Source organism: Caloenas nicobarica, chromosome 29, assembly GCF_036013445.1.
Source record: "Caloenas nicobarica isolate bCalNic1 chromosome 29, bCalNic1.hap1, whole genome shotgun sequence".
Classification (NCBI taxonomy): domain Eukaryota; kingdom Metazoa; phylum Chordata; class Aves; order Columbiformes; family Columbidae; genus Caloenas; species Caloenas nicobarica.
This window is the reverse complement of record NC_088273.1, coordinates 2,168,516-2,185,872: the sequence shown is the minus strand read 5'-3', so window position 1 is coordinate 2,185,872 and position 17,357 is coordinate 2,168,516. Positions and strand designations below refer to the sequence as shown.

Genomic DNA, 17,357 nt, shown 5'->3' with positions numbered 1-17,357 from the left:
TGCCCTTGGCCTTGCACAGCCCCACATCACAGTGTCCCAGGAAGGGCCCTGGGCAATGTGAGAGGGACAGGATCTGATTTCCCAGGGTTTGGGGGTCAGGGATTGGCCCTTTGGTTAATGAAACACATCCAGGTGTACTCAGAATCAGAGCCACCTGTACTTTGCTTTTAGTGACTTGTCATCTCTGCCTCCAGTTTTCTGCTCTACACAGACCTTGGGGATGGTTTCTCAGTAGTGTCCCTCAGTGGGACCCATTAACATTACAAGAAACTTTGGAGTTTGAATCTGACTTTGACTTCTTGAGAAATTTCTTCAATTCCTCTCAGGCTGTGAGGCTCATGGACTCAGCACCAAAGCCACCAGAGGGGTCATTAAAGTGCCTGGGGCTGCTCCTGTGCTGCTGAGCTGGGCTGGGCTCCTGGGACAGAGGGAGCTCATGGCAAGCGGCAGCGCTGCAGAGAGACAGCTCTGCCCAGGAGCAGCTCCTCTGCAAAGCGCAGCAGGGCTGAGGGCTCTGCCTGGGGATCTCAGGGAGACGAGCAAGGCAGAGAGAGATTAAAGGTGGTCAGGATGGGGAGGATGACTGAGAGCTCACTGGAGGAGAAATCTTTGCAGCCCTTGACACGGTAAGTCTCTGGGTGCTGCAATGCAGCTGTAGCTCCTGGAGGCATCTCCTAAAACTAGAACAGCCACAGCTTTTTGTATCTGTCTGAAGGGGGCGCTTGTCAGGCAATGTTGGACAGCTGTGAAGCCGGGGGAGCAGCCAGGGGTGCCCAGGGCTGTCCTGCAGAGCAGGGTCCCTGCACCCCAGGGCTGTGCCGGGGCAGGGACTCTGCCGCCTGCCAGGGTCAGCGCTCAGCCTGCCCGGGGAGATCCCCACGGTGCTGTGGGGAGAAGCTGTGGGGAGAAGGAGCAACCTCTGGCTGGGCAGGGTCCTGCTATGGAGGGGGTGCTGCATGTGTCAGGGCTGCTTACAGCTCCAGATCACTTTATAACATGCTCAGGAGGCTTTTAAAGAAGCACAGCAAGAGAAGGGCTCTGTGGAAGGGAAGGATCCTATTCTATCATACTCTGGGTTGTCTATGAGCACAATGGGACACAGAAATTAATGTCTCAGTTCAGGAGGAGGCACTGAAATTCCAAATCTGTTACTCTTAGCAGTGAATAAACCTGTGAGTATCAGAAATCAACACACAATCACTTGCAGACAGCATCAGGATGACTTTTCCAGGCTCATTGTTGTTGGTCTGATGTTCCCACCAGAGCCGGCCCACACAGAGCTGCCCCTGGGCAGTGCCCGGCTGCTGGGAGGGGTCTGCAGGGCAGAGCTGAGCACACAGCGGCTGGGATGGGGTCTGTGACACTGACAGGAGGAGACCTGGGCACAGAGACACAGCTGCAGGCAGGGACAGCTCCAGGCAGCAGAGCAGGGGCTGGTCAGGAGCTCTTTTGCTCCTGCTCTGCAGGTGGCTGCTGGGGGTTGTCTGCTGGGCAATGATCGGACTGTCCCTTTAGCACATCCCATCTCCAGGAGCCCTGACTCTGCTCTGCCTGTCCTGCTGGGCTCACCAGCTGCCCCCAGAAAGGCCCAGCTCTGCTGTAGGATGCCAGGAGTGCTGAGCCTTTCCTTGGGGTCCGCACTCTCCTGCCAGAGTCCTTTGCTTCTCTGGGTGAGGGGTCGTGTCCTGCTCTCTCCAGCACATCTCCACCTCTGGGCTGGGGCAGGGAACAGTTTGCAGATCTGCCCTTTCAAAGAGAGCTCCCCTGCTCCAGTGTGAGTCCAGTTTTGGGTTTTCTTTACAACGAAATCGTTTTCAAGGCAGCACTAGTGAAAGCACAAGGCAAATGGGTAAACGCTGCTCTCCTGACTCTGCACTGAGCCACAGATAGATGAGCCATTTTGCCCGTCCTCTTTCAAGAGTCTTCACATTTTCTGTCACGTAAAAAAGGATTTCAACCCCTGCAAAACTACAGTCATGAGATGTGATGGTGGAAAATTAAAAACACAGACAAAATTATTATAATGACATGCTAAGCCTCTGCTCTGCCGCCCCTGCTATTAAGTGTCATGAGTGCAGATATTGAACTTTTCTATTAACGGTGCATAAAATATGAGATTGCTTGTGAATGTCAGAGCTGTCACAAACCAGCTCCAATGTTCCCACTACAGCAGAGCAAAGTTGACTGCTTGTCAGCACACGGGCAGAGGTCCGGGTCCTCATGATGCACTCAGCCAGCACACAACAGAGAAAGGAAATGCATTACATTTGGGGTTATTTCTGTGAAAAATGGTGTGGCTTTGCTCAGAGGAGTCTCATCTCATGTTAAGTTATTGTTTCCTTTTTTTGAACAGAGCCCCAGGCTGAGAAACCGCAGATGTCCAACAGCAGCTCCATCACCCAGTTCCTCCTCCTGCCGTTCACAGACACACGGGAGCTGCAGCTCTTGCACTTCTGGCTCTTCCTGGGCATCTACCTGGCTGCCCTCCTGGGCAACAGCCTCATCATCACCACCATAGCCTGTGACCAGCACCTCCACACCCCCATGTACTTCTTCCTGCTCAACCTCTCCCTCCTCGACCTGGGCTACATCTCCACCACTCTCCCCAAATCCATGGCCAACTCCCTCTGGAACACCAGGGCCATCTCTTTTTGTTTGTCTTCTTGTTAGCAGCAGAGTATTCTATGCTCACCATCATGTCCTATGACCGCTACGTTGCCATCTGCAAACCCCTGCACTACGGGACCCTCCTGGGCAGCAGAGCTTGTGTCCACATGGCAGCAGCTGCCTGGGCCACTGGGTTTCTCTATGCTCTGCTGCACACGGCCAATACATTTTCACTGCCACTGTGCAAGGGCAATGCTGTGGACCAGTTCTTCTGTGAAATCCCCCAGATCCTCAAGCTCTCCTGCTCAAACTCCTACCTCAGGAAACTTGGCCTTATGGTGGTCAGTGCCTGTTTAGCTTTTATGTGTTTTATTTTCATTGTGGTGTCCTATGTGCAGATCTTCAGGGCTGTGCTGAGGATCCCCTCTGAGCAGGGACGGCACAAAGCCTTTTCCACGTGCCTCCCTCACCTGGCCGTGGTCTCCCTGTATGTCAGCACTGCAGCATTTGCCTACCTGAAACCCCCCTCCATCTCTTCCCCATCCCTGGACCTGGTGGTGTCTGTTCTGTACTCGGTGGTGCCTCCAGCAGTGAACCCCCTCATCTACAGCATGAGGAACCAGGAGCTCAAGGATGCCCTGTGGAAACTGATGACTGGATATTTTTCTAAAGCAGTAAACTTCTCATCAGTTTCTGCATAGCAGTTATAAAAAGAATTCATTATATTACATCTTTTTTGGTGTGTTTTGTTTTTCTTTGTTTGTAGGGGGTTTTTTCATTTTTTTTTTTTGTAGTGGTGGTGGTTTATTTTTAGTCACTAGAATATTGTCATCCCCTTTCTAATTCACTCCCTTATGTGCTTTTCTGTCTGAGTGTTTTTTTAAATAAAGAGTTGTTGTCTTTATGTGTTTAACCATGACAAAGGCCAGTGCAATTTGGTTTTCTTCCTGAGATCCTTTCTCCAAGGTCTTTTTGGAGCTGCAGGGAAAGTTCCTGTATATGTATGGAAGGGAATAAAGGCAAGGCACGGCAGCACTGCTGGGGAGCATCATCTCTGGATCTTGCAGGACTGTTTTTTTTCCAATTCCACATTCTCCTTCTGATTCCATGATGTTGGTGCAAGGCCTGAGTGCTCTGGCAGCTTGGTCACCGTCCTGCTGTGTGTCAGTCCTGTGAGCGCAGGCAGGGACAGGCAATGGGCACTGCTGTGACAGAGCTGGCCTCCCTAACAGTGCTTATATAAAGAAAAGTGATCTTTTTAGGGCAGTGCCTGGAGGCTTAGGTCTTTTTGAAAAGTTTCAAAAGAATGTGGCCCACAGCTGAAACACCATTGTGCAGCTGCACAGTGTGTGTGTGCAGGGCTGGGCACACAGCAGTGTCCTCTCACAGCCAGGCCTCCTGCCAGAGACCTGCAGGACCAGCAGAGCAGGGGCTGGGCTGTGCCCCTGTGCACTGGACACCCCTTCGGAAGGAGCCTCAGGTCAATCATCATGCACTGGCCCCTCACAACCACCTTTTTCAGCACTGGCCTCTCACACACAGAGGTTGTTCTTCCCTCCATGGATGGACACTGAATGAGTAGTTCAGCAGTTCGTGCTTGCTTTGTACAGATGAATTGTGAGCATGCACATCATGTACTTGAGGTGACATGAACCCGAGTGATCACAAACCCCATCAACTATTCCTTAGGGTTCCATGAAGGCCTGTGGGACAGACAAGATCTTGAGGTCACTTGGTGTTGGAAGTAACATCCCATTGTTAACTGCCTGAATGCAGCACTGGGATGTGCTTCCTTCAAGCGAGCTCCTTGTGTCCATTCTTCCTGCCATGGGACAAGTCAGATGAGTGCAGAGCAGGGTGACACACCATGGGGCTGAGGTGCCTCCCATCCTTTGGGAGTGGCAACAGGAGGCCAGAGAGACACTGTGACTCCTGCCTCTGTGTGTAAAAGGGACAGACTCTGTCTCTGAGCAGCCCTGGGTGCATAAGGAGTCCATGAGGCCAGCTCAGATGTTGACACCTGACAGAACCCTGACATTTCTGTGTTTGACTACAGGAACCATCCCCATTTGACCAGTGAGATTCATCTCAGCTGCCTTGGAGAGGCTCATTGCACGTGTTCTTGTCTGCTACGTCACCCTTCCCATGATTCCGGATTGTGCTCTCAAAAGTGCCATAGAAACCAGAATGGTTCTGGGGTCCTTAGGAAACGCAGACCTCAAACCCATCTTCAAGAAGAGCAGGAATAGGAACTGGGAGAGTTACAGGCTGGACACCCTACCTCCCTCCCTGGGAAAGGGATGGGACATGTCCTCCTACACCCATTTCCTGGAATGTGAAGGCAAAGGAAGGGATTGCGGAACCCAAATGGACAGGGGAAAGAAAGGCATGTTGTGTACAGGGTGCTTGCAAGGCCTCAGCCATGGTGTCCTTCTGGGCAGAGTAGTGCTGATGGGGCTCGAGAAGTGGATCCTGGGTGGGAAGCTGGCTGAACCATCAAGCCCAAATATCATCAGTGATACAAAGTCCTCCATGCAGCCAGTTACTAGTATCATCTCTCAGTGACCAGCACTTGGGCCAACACTGTTGAACATCTTTATTCTCCCCTTCTAGGATGTAACAGAGTGCACTTCCATTGCGTTTGAGGATGATGCAAACCTGGGTGGAGGCCTTGAGCAACCTCACCTGGTTGACCGTGCCCTGAGCTGGAGAGTGAGACAAGATGAGTGAGACAAGGGCTCTCTTCAAACCTGAGTTATTCTGTGATTTGAAAGAATTTTTTCCTTGGAGAGGTTTTTGGAGAGAGAACAGGTAGAAGAATAGTAAAAAAAAAGTCACAAGAGGAGATATAGAAGGTGTTAACGGAAATACAGCAGTTCCAGAGAAGAGTGCTTTTCATGCACATTGTTAGTAGGAAATCTATTTGATGAATTTGAACAAGGTGAGGAAGCCAGATGGGTGTCTACAGCCGGCAGGGAAAGAGGGGCAGGTGTAGGACTGCGTAGAACATGCTTCAGTCTTGGTCAGGTCCCGGGGGCTAAGGAGGGGGATGGATGGGTGCTGGTATTATGAGGTCAGTTGTGTCTCAGAAACTCATAATCCAGTCAGAAGCGTGTGGCTGTGAAGGGGAATGTGGGGTCAGTTCTGTCTCTGGAGCTGACAGGCCAGCAGCAGGGACATGGCTGGGAAAGAATCTCTGCCAAGGTACCCACAGGTCTTATCCAGGAAGAAGCCTTGGAGATGCATTGTCATGTCCATCCCACCTGAGAACATGACGGGACAGCAGCAGGAACATGGTCGTGTCTGTCAGAGAAGCTGAAAGGCCAACAGCAGTCACGGGATTTAGAAGATCGTGGTGAAGTTACTTCTCTCTGGTCAGGTAAAAGACCACAAGAAGCCTAACAGGTTGGGTTCCCTGCATGAAGGGCAGTTTCTTAGATGGTCGTGCTCTCCTTGGAAGTGGGAAGAAGCAGGGAAGAGTCAGAAAGTGCAACTTGGGAGGTGAGGACTGGATATCAGGAGGAAGAAATGTGACTGGAAGGGCAGGGCTGTGGTGCAAGAGGTCACGCAGAGGGAGCTGGATCAGCCCATGGCTTTGTGTTCCAAAGAACAGCCAGTGAGGGTGCAGACACATCAGTGAAGGGACAGAAATGCTGGGGTGAGAGCAGGTGGGGAAGCGAGATGGGTGTCTACAGCCTGCAGGTAAAGAGGAGCAGGGATAGGACGGTGTAGAACAGCCTGTGATGGAGATGGCAAAGGGCGCTGGCAAGGCTGGAAGGCACCCACAGAACCCAGGTCTCTGTCCCCTTGGCCATGGCAGCTGTCTGTGCCACTGAGGCCTAGGAGAAGACATGTTGTCCTCATGGCACTGGGACCTCGTTCCCTCCTTGCAGCCCCATGGGCAAGCTGGAAGTTGTTGTACCAGTGTTGTCCTTCCCTCGGCCTTGCACACCCACATCCCACGGTCCCAGGAAGAGCCCTGAGCCGTGTGTGAGGGACAGGATCCCCCTTCCCATTGCCTGGAGGTCATGGGTTTTCCTTTCTGCTTCCGAAAGCATGCCAAGGGGTTTCTCAGCATCAGAGCTGAAGAAAGGACTAAAAGGAGACCTCATAGTGGCTACAGCTTCCTCACAAGGGGAGAAGGGAAGGTACTGATGTCTTCTCTTTAGTGACCAATGAGAGAACCCAAGGGAATGGAAGATAGATGTGCCAGGGCAAGTTTAGGTTGGAGATGAGGAAAAGGTTCTTCACGTAGAGGGTGCTGGACACCGGAAGAGGCTCCCCAGGGAGGTGTCACGGCCCCAAGCCTGACAGTGTTGAAGAAGAGACTGGACAATATCCTCAGATACATGGTGTGAACTTTGGGGTTGTCCTGTGCAGGGACAGGAGTTGGATTCTATGATTCCTTGTGGGTCCTTTCCAATTCAGGCCATTCTATGATTCTATGAAATACTAGGTCAAAAATCCTGTTTTCATTGTACAGATGAGTTGTAAACATACACATCATGTGCATGTCCATTGTGTGCATGTGGTAGAGATGAACCCAAGTGAGCACAAATGCTATCAGCTATTCCTTGGGGTGCCATATATATCATTGGGATAGAGATAGTGTTCAGGGGTCAATTCCAATCTGCGTTATTGTATAACTCCATGAATCTTTGCCCTAGAGAGCTCTTTCAAGATGGAAGAGACACAGGAAGAAGAAAAAAAAAAAAAGGCAGAAGCAGAGATATAAAGTGTACCCGGGTAAATAGAGCAGCTCCTCTGAGGAAAGTTTCTCCACTCAAACCCTTGATAGGAAATCTATTAGATAAATTTGATGAAAGCAGCTTAGTTTTATCTGCTCACACACTGGACCACAAGGAGGGTGATGGCTGGGTACGATGCCATGTGCTCAGCTGTGTCTCAGGAACTCCTAATCCAGTAGGAAGCCAATGGCTGTGGAGGGGACTGTGAGGTCACTTGTGCCTCTGCAGGGGATAGGCCAACAGCAGGAACAGGGCTGGGAAAGGGACTGTCAGGTCACACATATGAGACGAGCAATCGGGCCCAATCAGCATGGCTTTGTGAAAGGCAGGTCCTGCCTGAGCAACCTGATCTCCTTCTATGTCAAGGTGACCAGCTTAGCAGATGAGGGAAAGTCTGTCGTGGGGGAGTGAATCCGCCACACAGGCTGTGGATGTTGTGTACTTAGACTTGAGTAAAGCCTTTTACACTGTATCCCACAGCATCCTCCTGGAGAAGCTGCAGCCCATGGCCTGGATGGTGTATCTGCGATGGATAAAGAACTGGCTGGAGGGCCAGGCCCAAAGAGTTGTGGTGAACGGAGCCAAATCCAGTTGTGGCCAGTCATGAGTGGTGTTCCCCAGGGCTCAGTACTGGGGCCAGTTTAATCTCTTTATCAATGGTCTGGATGAGGGCATCGAGCGCACTCTCAGTATGTTTGCAGATGACACCAGGTTGGGTGGGAGTGTTGATCTGCTGGAGGGTAGGAAGGCTCTACAGACCGATATGGAGCTGCTGGTTCATTGGGCTGAGGTCAATTGTCTGAGGTGTAACAAGGCCAAGTGCCAGGGCCTGCCCTTGGGTCATAACAACCCCATGCAACACTACAGGCTTGGGGAAGAGTGGCTGGAAAGCTGCCTGGTGGAAAAAGACCTGGGGGTGTTGATCGACAGCGACTGAACATGAGCCAGCATGTGCCCAGGTGGCCAAAAAGGCCAATAGCCTCCTGGAGTGCACCAAGAATAGAGCAATGGGCAGAACTGGGGCAGCGATCATCCCCTTGTACTCTTTCTGGTGAGGCCAGAAGTTGAATCCTCGGTTCAGTTTTGGGCCCCTCACTTTAGAAAAGACCCTGAGGTGCTGGAGTGAGTGCAGAGGAGGGCGACAAGGCTGTTGAGAGCCTGGAGCACAAGTCTTCTGAGGAGCAGCTGAGGGACCTGGGGGTGTTTAGCCTGGAGAACAGGAGGCTGAGGGGAGACCTTTCCCTCTCTACAACTATCTGAAAAGAGGTTGTAGCATGAAGAGTGTTGGTGTTCTTCTGAGCAGCAAGTGATAGGATGAGAGGAAATGGCCTCAGGTTGTGCCAGAGAAGGTTCAGAATTGGTATTAGGAAGCATTTTTTCATGGAAAAGGTTGTGAAGCAGTGGAACAGGCTGCCCAGGGAGTGCTTGAGTCATCATTCTTTGTTCCTTAGCAGAACTTCTAGGAGGATCTGTTTCATGTTCTTCCCAGGCACAGGTAAGAGGCTGACAGGTCAGTAGTTTTCAGGGTCCTCCTTTCTACAGCAGAGGAGACAAACACTGCCACCCTCAAAGGGTAGTGCTGTGGTACAAGAAATCATCCAGAAGGAGCGTGAGATCAGTCCACCACCTTGTGTTTCGAGGAACAGAGCATGGGAGTGCAGACACATCAGTCAATGTATGGAAATACCAGGGTGAGAGGAAGGGGAGGAAATGAGATGGGTGTCTACAGCCTGCAGGGAAAGAGAAGCAGCTGTGGGACAGTGTAGGACAACCTGTGGTGGAGATGGCAAAGGGCACTGGCAAGGCTGGATGTCACCAAGAGAACCCAAGTCTTTGTCCCCTTGGCTATGGCAATCATCATGTTGTCCTCAGGCACTGGGGGCACCTCATGGCCTCCTTGCACACCCCCAGGAAGGCTGGGAACTGTCACACCATTGTCCTTCACTCAGCATCACACAGCCCACATCCCCCTGCCCCAGGAAGAGCCCTGAGCAATGGGTGAGGGACAGGATCTGCCTTCCCAGGGGCTGGGGGTCAGGCCTTGGCCTCTCTGCTTCATCCAACAAAACCAGGGTTTTCTCAGCACCTCAGCTGCCTGCACATGACCCTTTGTTTATCTGCCATCATGGCCTCCAATTCTCTGCTCTAACGAGTCCCTGGGGAGGCTTTGCTGGTACTTGCCCTCAGTGGAACTCATTAATACTTCAAGGTACTCAGTACTTTTTTCTTCTGACTTTGACTTCTGGCAAGGTTTGTGCAATCTCCTCTCAGCACCTCAGTGAGTTTCAAGGACTCAGCACCAAATGCACCATGGGGCTCATTACACTGAAGAAAGCTCTAAGAAACCATGTCTCTTCTTGTAATTTCCTTCTACTCTTGTACAGTGAATTAGAGAGTTGTCTTGGTGTAACTATGTAGAAAGATTTCAAAAAGCTTCTAATAAAAGCGTCTTTCTATTTTAAAGGGTGTATTTCATTAATTTTTCCGTTTAAAGAAAATATTCTATCAGTATTATATCGATCCAGGGTCTCTCCTGTGGAGGTCTGGACTGGTTGGAGAAGGTCTGACACTTGAGGCCTGACACTGTGTGGACAACCTTGCTCCTCACCTCCCCAACCCCATCATTTCTCTCCTTGGCCACCTGGCACTTGCATCCCTTTTCCTTACCCCAGACTTCTCCACTGCAGGCTGCAGCTGGATGTTCCAGCTCCTTTGCACCAGCTCCCACCTGCTCTCCTTGGAGACCTGGCTGCACACAGGCAAAGAGGGACTTTTCTTTCCTTGCTGGAAAGGCACAGCTATGGAGGTGGCTCAACAAGGTTTTATTGCATTTCACTCAGCATCAGATTTGATATATTTGGTACTTTTCTGGGATAACACCTGCACGGATGATCACATAAAGACAAGCATTCCATAAGAGCTGGTTATAAAGACCCTGACATGAACAAGGAAACTCACCATGAGGTCTGCAGGGAGCAAGAAAGATTATAACAAGCACCAGGAGGAACCAAGAAGTTCAAGTCATCTTCTGAAGAGCGAGAGGCCCTGAGCAGCAGTGACCGCCCATGTGTGGTGTGGGAGAGGGTCAGGGGATGTGAGGTAGAAAAGGGTGATGGCTGACGATGTTAGTAGATCCTTACAACCATGTCTGAGCCTGCAAGTGGAATGTGGTTGATGCCTGTGGGTGGAGGGGGAACAGGAGGAAGGTTTTTAGGGGGTTATGGAAAGAAGGCAGGCTTCTCTTGGACTAATCATATAAGGCAGTGACATTTGCATGCTGTGGGCATGGCTGTGCCTGGAAGATGGGAATGGCTGCTGCTGGGGCTGGCTGTGCTCCATCATGGCCCATGAGCTAACCTCGCTCTGCTCCTCTCTTGCACTGCCCACACTTGGATGGTCCTCAGGAATCATCCATGAGCCTGGAGGAAGCACCAGCCTCCTGGAGTGTTGGCCTGTTGCTGGATGACAAGAGCGAAAGGTTTGTGAGACACATGGGAGTGCAGGATGAGAGTGGTCTATGCGTAGCAGTGAGTGTGTTAAAGGCAAGAAGAAGACCTGAAGAGCATGGGCTGGTCATGCTACTGTGGAATAGACTGCCTTTGGTTTTAATTTTAGGGCAGCAGAAGAAGGAACACGTGCATTTCAGTGCTGGGGCATGGATCCAAATTGAGGATTCAAGCAAGTTTGGGGCTGGGACAGCTTAGGTGATTGAGAACCATTGCCAGGTCTATGAAAGAAGCTGAATGGGTTTTGAGGACCTCACAGGCATGGCCAAATCCTCAGAAAACCAGAGCCTTGTGGATAAAGCAACAGCACTTGGCACCAAACCCACACCCAAAACACAAATACCTTCACAATGACCACAGGATGAGCCTGAGAAATATGAGAGAAATGATCTCCTTTGGCTGGTCCTGGGGTCAGGGCTCAGCCATTCTGTCCTGCTTGAGACAGACAAACGACATAGACCAAGTTCTTCCAGGATGAAAGTAGTAGATGCCATTTATTGCCACAAGTGCATTTTTACACAGTTTTACCAATTTATGTGTCTCTTCACTACTGGTTACAAGTTACAGAAGTAACATCTCATTGGCTGATTTTGCTATCATAAATGTTACTTTTCTACTCCCTTCTCTCTCACGGGTACACATTAATATGTCCGGATACTCCTTTACTCCCATCTTTCTCATGGGTAAGCCTTAATATCTTCAAGGCTGATCTCTGTTCCCATGCCCTCCGTCAGGGAATCCACGGACCCACCGTAGTCCCCCACACCATTCTGATGATGAACAGCCATGAAGGGCTCACATGGCATCAGAGCGACCTGCACATCACCTTTACCACCTGTAGCCAGTGTCTCAAGGCTTTTGCTTCCCCAGCCTCCAGGGACAGGGACCTCGACTGCTTGTTTCCTTCAGCGCTGGGTCAGTGATGGCCCTTCGTGGGGTCCCAAACACCCTCACACACTTCAGTTTGTTTCTGCCTTTCACTTCATTAGAGGTTTGTTCATTCTTTCAGCATCTGCAGTTCAGGATCATGGCAGCAGAGGGCTCATTAACATCCAAAATGCTCTTACAAGCCAAGGCTCTGTGCAGCATTTTCCTGAAGGCTTCGAGTCTGGTGTGGATGATTAGGGAGATTTCAGGAATAGCCAAACAGAGAGCATTTCCATAATAAATAGCAATAAAGCCACCTTTCTTCTATTTCCTTCCATGCTCGCCCTTCCCTCCCTTTCCAGAACAGGTGGTATCAGCAGCCTCCAGTTCATATGGATGTGGAGCATCTCCTGATAAAGACTGAATATGTCAGAAAAGTGGGTGCCTAAATCACCACGTGAGTGAGGAGATAGTCCAGGCCACCTCAAGAGGAGTCACATCCTCTGGACCAAAAGGTGGGTGTTCCTGGGAATGTCAGATGCCACAGCACAGCTATACCTGTGTTCAGGGAGCTGGTCAAATGACCCATCTCCTTTTCTGTAATCGTGTTTGAGTTTACTCAGGTAACCCCTGACTTGAGCCCCATCCACTCCTGGGTGTTCTCCAGACTCCTGCATTCGGGAACAAAGTCCTGGGAGACCTTGCTGGTGAAGATGGAGGCAAAGAAGCCATGAAGTACCTCAGTCCTGTCTGATTCTACTCTTAGGAAGGTCAGCAGCAGGCCCATGATCGCCCTGTCTCTTCTTTTACTGTAAGGAAGCTGTGTCAGCTCATCTTGCTGCCCTCAGCCTCCCCTGCAGGTATGAAATCCAGGGCAGCTTTGGCATCACTCCCTACATCTATAGACAAGGTTTCTAAATTCCCCCTTTGCAGCTTCCCCTGCTTCCACCTCCTGTGTGCTGCCTTTTAGCCCTGGAGCTCCATCAGTTCAGACAAGCAGCCTCACGAGATAAATGCTTCTTTTCATGGGTACTTGGAGAGATCATTCTTGTGCTTGGAGCAGGCTGTCCTGTAAGGCCGATCAGATTTCCTGAGCTCCTTCACTCTTCACACCTACTTCGATGTCACCATCTCACCCACCATCCTCCAGTTACCATCTTCCAGGGGCCTCAGCTCCACTTTCTCATCCCTGACTGTTACATCCCTGACCAAATCTTTCTGGTTTGTAGGTGTGAAGTCCCACAGGGCACCTCACCTCACTGATCCCTCAGTCACCCGTGTCAGGAAGATGTTGTCAATGAGCTCCAAAACCCTCCTGGACGCCTGGTACCTTGCAGATATTGGGATATCTTAGGTCTGCAACAAGGAAACATGAGGCCTGGAAACATGACGCTTCTTTCATTTATCTGAAGGAGGCCTCATCTAATTCCTCTTCCTGATCAGGGAGCCTGTAGCTGATGTCCAGTCACCACAACATTGCCCATGTTGTTCTGCCCTCTCACGCTGACTCCTCAACATTCAGCTGACATTGTCTCCATGCATTCCAAATGCTCTCCCACATGAAGGCAAAATTCCACTCTCTGTGTCCTGTAACTCTTCATGCTCTTGTCTTAGGAGAGACACGCTCGTCAGGATAAGCCATCCACATGCAAAAATTAACAGCTGAGCAAATGGACCTTCAGTCCAGGGAGAGTCCAGACCTTGAGAAAATCTGGCATTCGCCCATCAGAAAGTTCTGAAATTGAACAAGGAGAAGTGAGCAGTGCTGGGGAGGCTGCAGTAATAGGAGAGAAGCCTGAGAGTGCTTGAAGAGTGGTTTCAGAGATGGTGGAGGTTTTCTTCATAGTGGGAAACAGCACGAGAAAGAAATAATGGCACACAGTGCAGCTGGGGAGGTCCAGGCCGGACATAAGCAGCAAGGAATGTGAGTGGAAGGGCAGTGCTGTGGTGAAGCAGGTCACCCAGAGGGAGTCTGCATCAGCCCAAGGCTTTGTGCTTCAAGGAACAGCTGGGGAGGATGGAGAGAGATCAGCAAAGGAAGGAAGATGCTCAGACAAGAGCAAGGTGGGGTAGCAGGGGGGATGTCTCCAGCCTGCAGGGAAAGAGGTGCAGGTGATGCCACAGCATAGGACAGGCTGTTGTGGAGATGGTCAAGGGATGTAAAAAGGCTGAAAGCCCCCAACAGACATGAGCTCCTTCTCCCCTTAGCAATGGCTGTTGTCTCCAGCTCTGATGCCTGTGAGGAGACACCTTGTCCTTACAGCACAAGGGCCTCATGGCCTCCTTGTCCCCAGCCAGGAACCTGGGAGGTGTGGGACCATAGTCCTGCCCTTGGCCTTGCACAGCCCCACATCACAGTGTCCCAGGAAGAGCCCTGGGCAACGTGGGAGGGACAGGATCTGATTTCCCAGGGTCTGGGGGTCAGGGCTTGGCCCTTTGGTTAATGAAACACATCCAGGCGTACTCAGAATCAGAGCCACCTGTACTTTGCTTTAAGTGACTTCTCATTTCTGCCTCCAGTTTTCTGCTCTACACAGACCTTGGGGATGGTTTCTCAGTAGTGTCCCTCAGTGGGACCCATTAACATTACAAGAAACTTTGGAGTTTGAATCTGACTTTGACTTCTTGAGAAGTTTCTTCAATTCCTCTCAGGCTGTGAGGCTCATGGACTCAGCACCAAAGCCACCAGAGGGGTCATTAAAGTGCCTGGGGCTGCTCCTGTGCTGCTGAGCTGGGCTGGGCTCCTGGGACAGAGGGAGCTCACGGCAAGCGGCAGCGCTGCAGAGAGACAGCTCTGCCCAGGAGCAGCTCCTCTGCAAAGCGCAGCAGGGCTGAGGGCTCTGCCTGGGGATCTCAGGGAGACGAGCAAGGCAGAGAGAGATTAAAGGTGGTCAGGATGGGGAGGATGACTGAGAGCTCACTGGAGGAGAACTCTTTGCAGCCCTTGACATGGTAAGTCTCTGGGTGCTGCAATGCAGCTGTAGCTCCTGGAGGCATCTCCTAAAACTAGAACAGCCACAGCTTTTCGTACCTGTCTGGAGGGGGCTCTTGTCAGGAAATGTTGGACAGACGTGAAGATTGGGGAGCACCCAGGGGTGCCCAGGGCTGTCCTGCAGAGCAGGGTCCCTGCACCCCAGGGCTGTGCCGGGGCAGGGACTCTGCCGCCTGCCAGGGTCAGCGCTCAGCCTGCCCGGGGAGATCCCCACGGTGCTGTGGGGAGAAGCTGTGGGGGGAAGGAGTAACCTCTGGCTGGACAGGGTCCTGCTATGGAGTGGGTGTTGCGTGTGTCAGGGCTGCTCACAGCTCCAGATCACTTTATAACATGCTCAGGAGGCTTTTAAAGAAGCACAGGAAGAGAAGGGCTCTGTGAAAGGGAAGGATCCTATTCTATCATACTCTGGGTTGTCTATGTGGCCAAGGGGACACAGAAATTAATATCTCAGTTCAGGAGGAGGCACAGAAATTCCTAATCTGTTACTCTTAGCAGTGAATAAACCTGTGAGTATCAGAACTAAACACACCCTGGCTTCCAGACAGCATCAGGATGACTTTTCCAGGCTCATTGTTGTTGGTCTGATGTTCCCATCAGAGCCGGCCCACACAGAGCTGCCCCTGGGCAGTGCCCGGCTGCTGGGAGGGGTCTGCAGGGCAGAGCTGAGCACACAGCGGCTGGGATGGGGTCTGTGACACTGACAGGAGGAGACCTGGGCACAGAGACACAGCTGCAGGCAGGGACAGCTCCAGGCAGCAGAGCAGGGGCTGGTCAGGAGCTCTTTTGCTCCTGCTCTGCAGGTGGCTGCTGGGGGTTGTCTGCTGGGCAATGATCGGACTGTCCCTTTAGCACATCCCATCTCCAGGAGCCCTGACTCTGCTCTGCCTGTCCTGCTGGGCTCACCAGCTGCCCCCAGAAAGGCCCAGCTCTGCTGTAGGATGCCAGGAGTGCTGAGCCTTTCCTTGGGGTCCGCACTCTCCTGCCAGAGTCCTTTGCTTCTCTGGGTGAGGGGTCGTGTCCTGCTCTCTCCAGCACATCTCCACCTCTGGGCTGGGGCAGGGAACAGTTTGCAGATCTGCCCTTTCAAAGAGAGCTCCCCTGCTCCAGTGTGAGTCCAGTTTTGGGTTTTCTTTACAACGAAATCGTTTTCAAGGCAGCACTAGTGAAAGCACAAGGCAAATGGGTAAACGCTGCTCTCCTGACTCTGCACTGAGCCACAGATAGATGAGCCATTTTGCCCGTCCTCTTTCAAGAGTCTTCACATTTTCTGTCACGTAAAAAAGGATTTCAACCCCTGCAAAACTACAGTCATGAGATGTGATGGTGGAAAATTAAAAACACAGACAAAATTATTATAATGACATGCTAAGCCTCTGCTCTGCCGCCCCTGCTATTAAGTGTCATGAGTGCAGATATTGAACTTTTCTATTAACGGTGCATAAAATATGAGATTGCTTGTGAATGTCAGAGCTGTCACAAACCAGCTCCAATGTTCCCACTACAGCAGAGCAAAGTTGACTGCTTGTCAGCACACGGGCAGAGGTCCGGGTCCTCATGATGCACTCAGCCAGCACACAACAGAGAAAGGAAATGCATTACATTTGGGGTTATTTCTGTGAAAAATGGTGTGGCTTTGCTCAGAGGAGTCTCATCTCATGTTAAGTTATTGTTTCCTTTTTTTGAACAGAGCCCCAGGCTGAGAAACCGCAGATGTCCAACAGCAGCTCCATCACCCAGTTCCTCCTCCTGCCGTTCACAGACACACGGGAGCTGCAGCTCTTGCACTTCTGGCTCTTCCTGGGCATCTACCTGGCTGCCCTCCTGGGCAACAGCCTCATCATCACCACCATAGCCTGTGACCAGCACCTCCACACCCCCATGTACTTCTTCCTGCTCAACCTCTCCCTCCTCGACCTGGGCTACATCTCCACCACTCTCCCCAAATCCATGGCCAACTCCCTCTGGAACACCAGGGCCATCTCCTTTTTGGGATGTGCTGCACAGCTCTTTTTGTTTGTCTTCTTGTTAGCAGCAGAGTATTCTATGCTCACCATCATGTCCTATGACCGCTACGTTGCCATCTGCAAACCCCTGCACTACGGGACCCTCCTGGGCAGCAGAGCTTGTGTCCACATGGCAGCAGCTGCCTGGGCCACTGGGTTTCTCACTGCTCTGCTGCACACGGCCAATACATTTTCACTGCCACTGTGCAAGGGCAATGCTGTGGGCCAGTTCTTCTGTGAAATCCCCCAGATCCTCAAGCTCTCCTGCTCAAACTCCTACCTCAGGGAACTTGGGCTTGTGGTGGTCAGTGCCTGTTTAGCTTTTATGTGTTTTATTTTCATTGTGCTGTCCTATGTGCAGATCTTCAGGACCGTGCTGAGGATCCCCTCTGAGCAGGGACGGCACAAAGCCTTTTCCACGTGCCTCCCTCACCTGGCCGTGGTCTGTCTGTTCATCATCACTGGTTCATTTGCCTACCTGAAACCCCCCTCCATGTCCTCCTCATCCCTGGACCTGATGGTGTCTGTTATGTACTCGGTGGTGCCTCCAGCAGTGAACCCCCTCATCTACAGCATGAGGAACCAGGAGCTCCAGGATTCAGTGTGGAAACTGATAACTGGACTTTTTCAATAA

At 51.4% G+C, this 17,357-nt stretch overlaps 2 protein-coding genes across 2 annotated transcripts; both read left to right on the top strand.

Annotated features, from left to right (window-relative positions):
• Positions 1–2,696: 2,696 nt before the first annotated feature.
• On the top strand, positions 2,697–5,337 carry LOC135999697 (olfactory receptor 14J1-like). Its single transcript, XM_065653256.1, has 2 exons — positions 2,697–3,281; positions 5,221–5,337. Exons 1-2 carry the CDS (start codon positions 2,697–2,699, stop codon positions 5,335–5,337), a joined length of 702 nt encoding a protein of 233 aa, XP_065509328.1.
• An 11,093-nt stretch (positions 5,338–16,430) lies between these two features.
• Positions 16,431–17,357, top strand: LOC135999602 (olfactory receptor 14J1-like). Its single transcript, XM_065653166.1, has one exon. The coding sequence runs from the start codon at positions 16,431–16,433 to the stop codon at positions 17,355–17,357; it is 927 nt and encodes a 308-aa protein (XP_065509238.1).

Bases quoted from the DNA above. Each gene is read 5' to 3' on its own strand.
- LOC135999697 (XM_065653256.1), top strand. From the start codon at position 2,697: ATGTCCTATGACCGCTACGTTGCCATCTGCAAACCCCTGCACTACGGG. The intron at 3,282-5,220 runs GTAAACTTCTCA...CTCCCCTTCTAG, and splicing joins CTGGATATTTTTCTAAAGCA to GATGTAACAGAGTGCACTTC.
- LOC135999602 (XM_065653166.1), top strand. From the start codon at position 16,431: ATGTCCAACAGCAGCTCCATCACCCAGTTCCTCCTCCTGCCGTTCACA.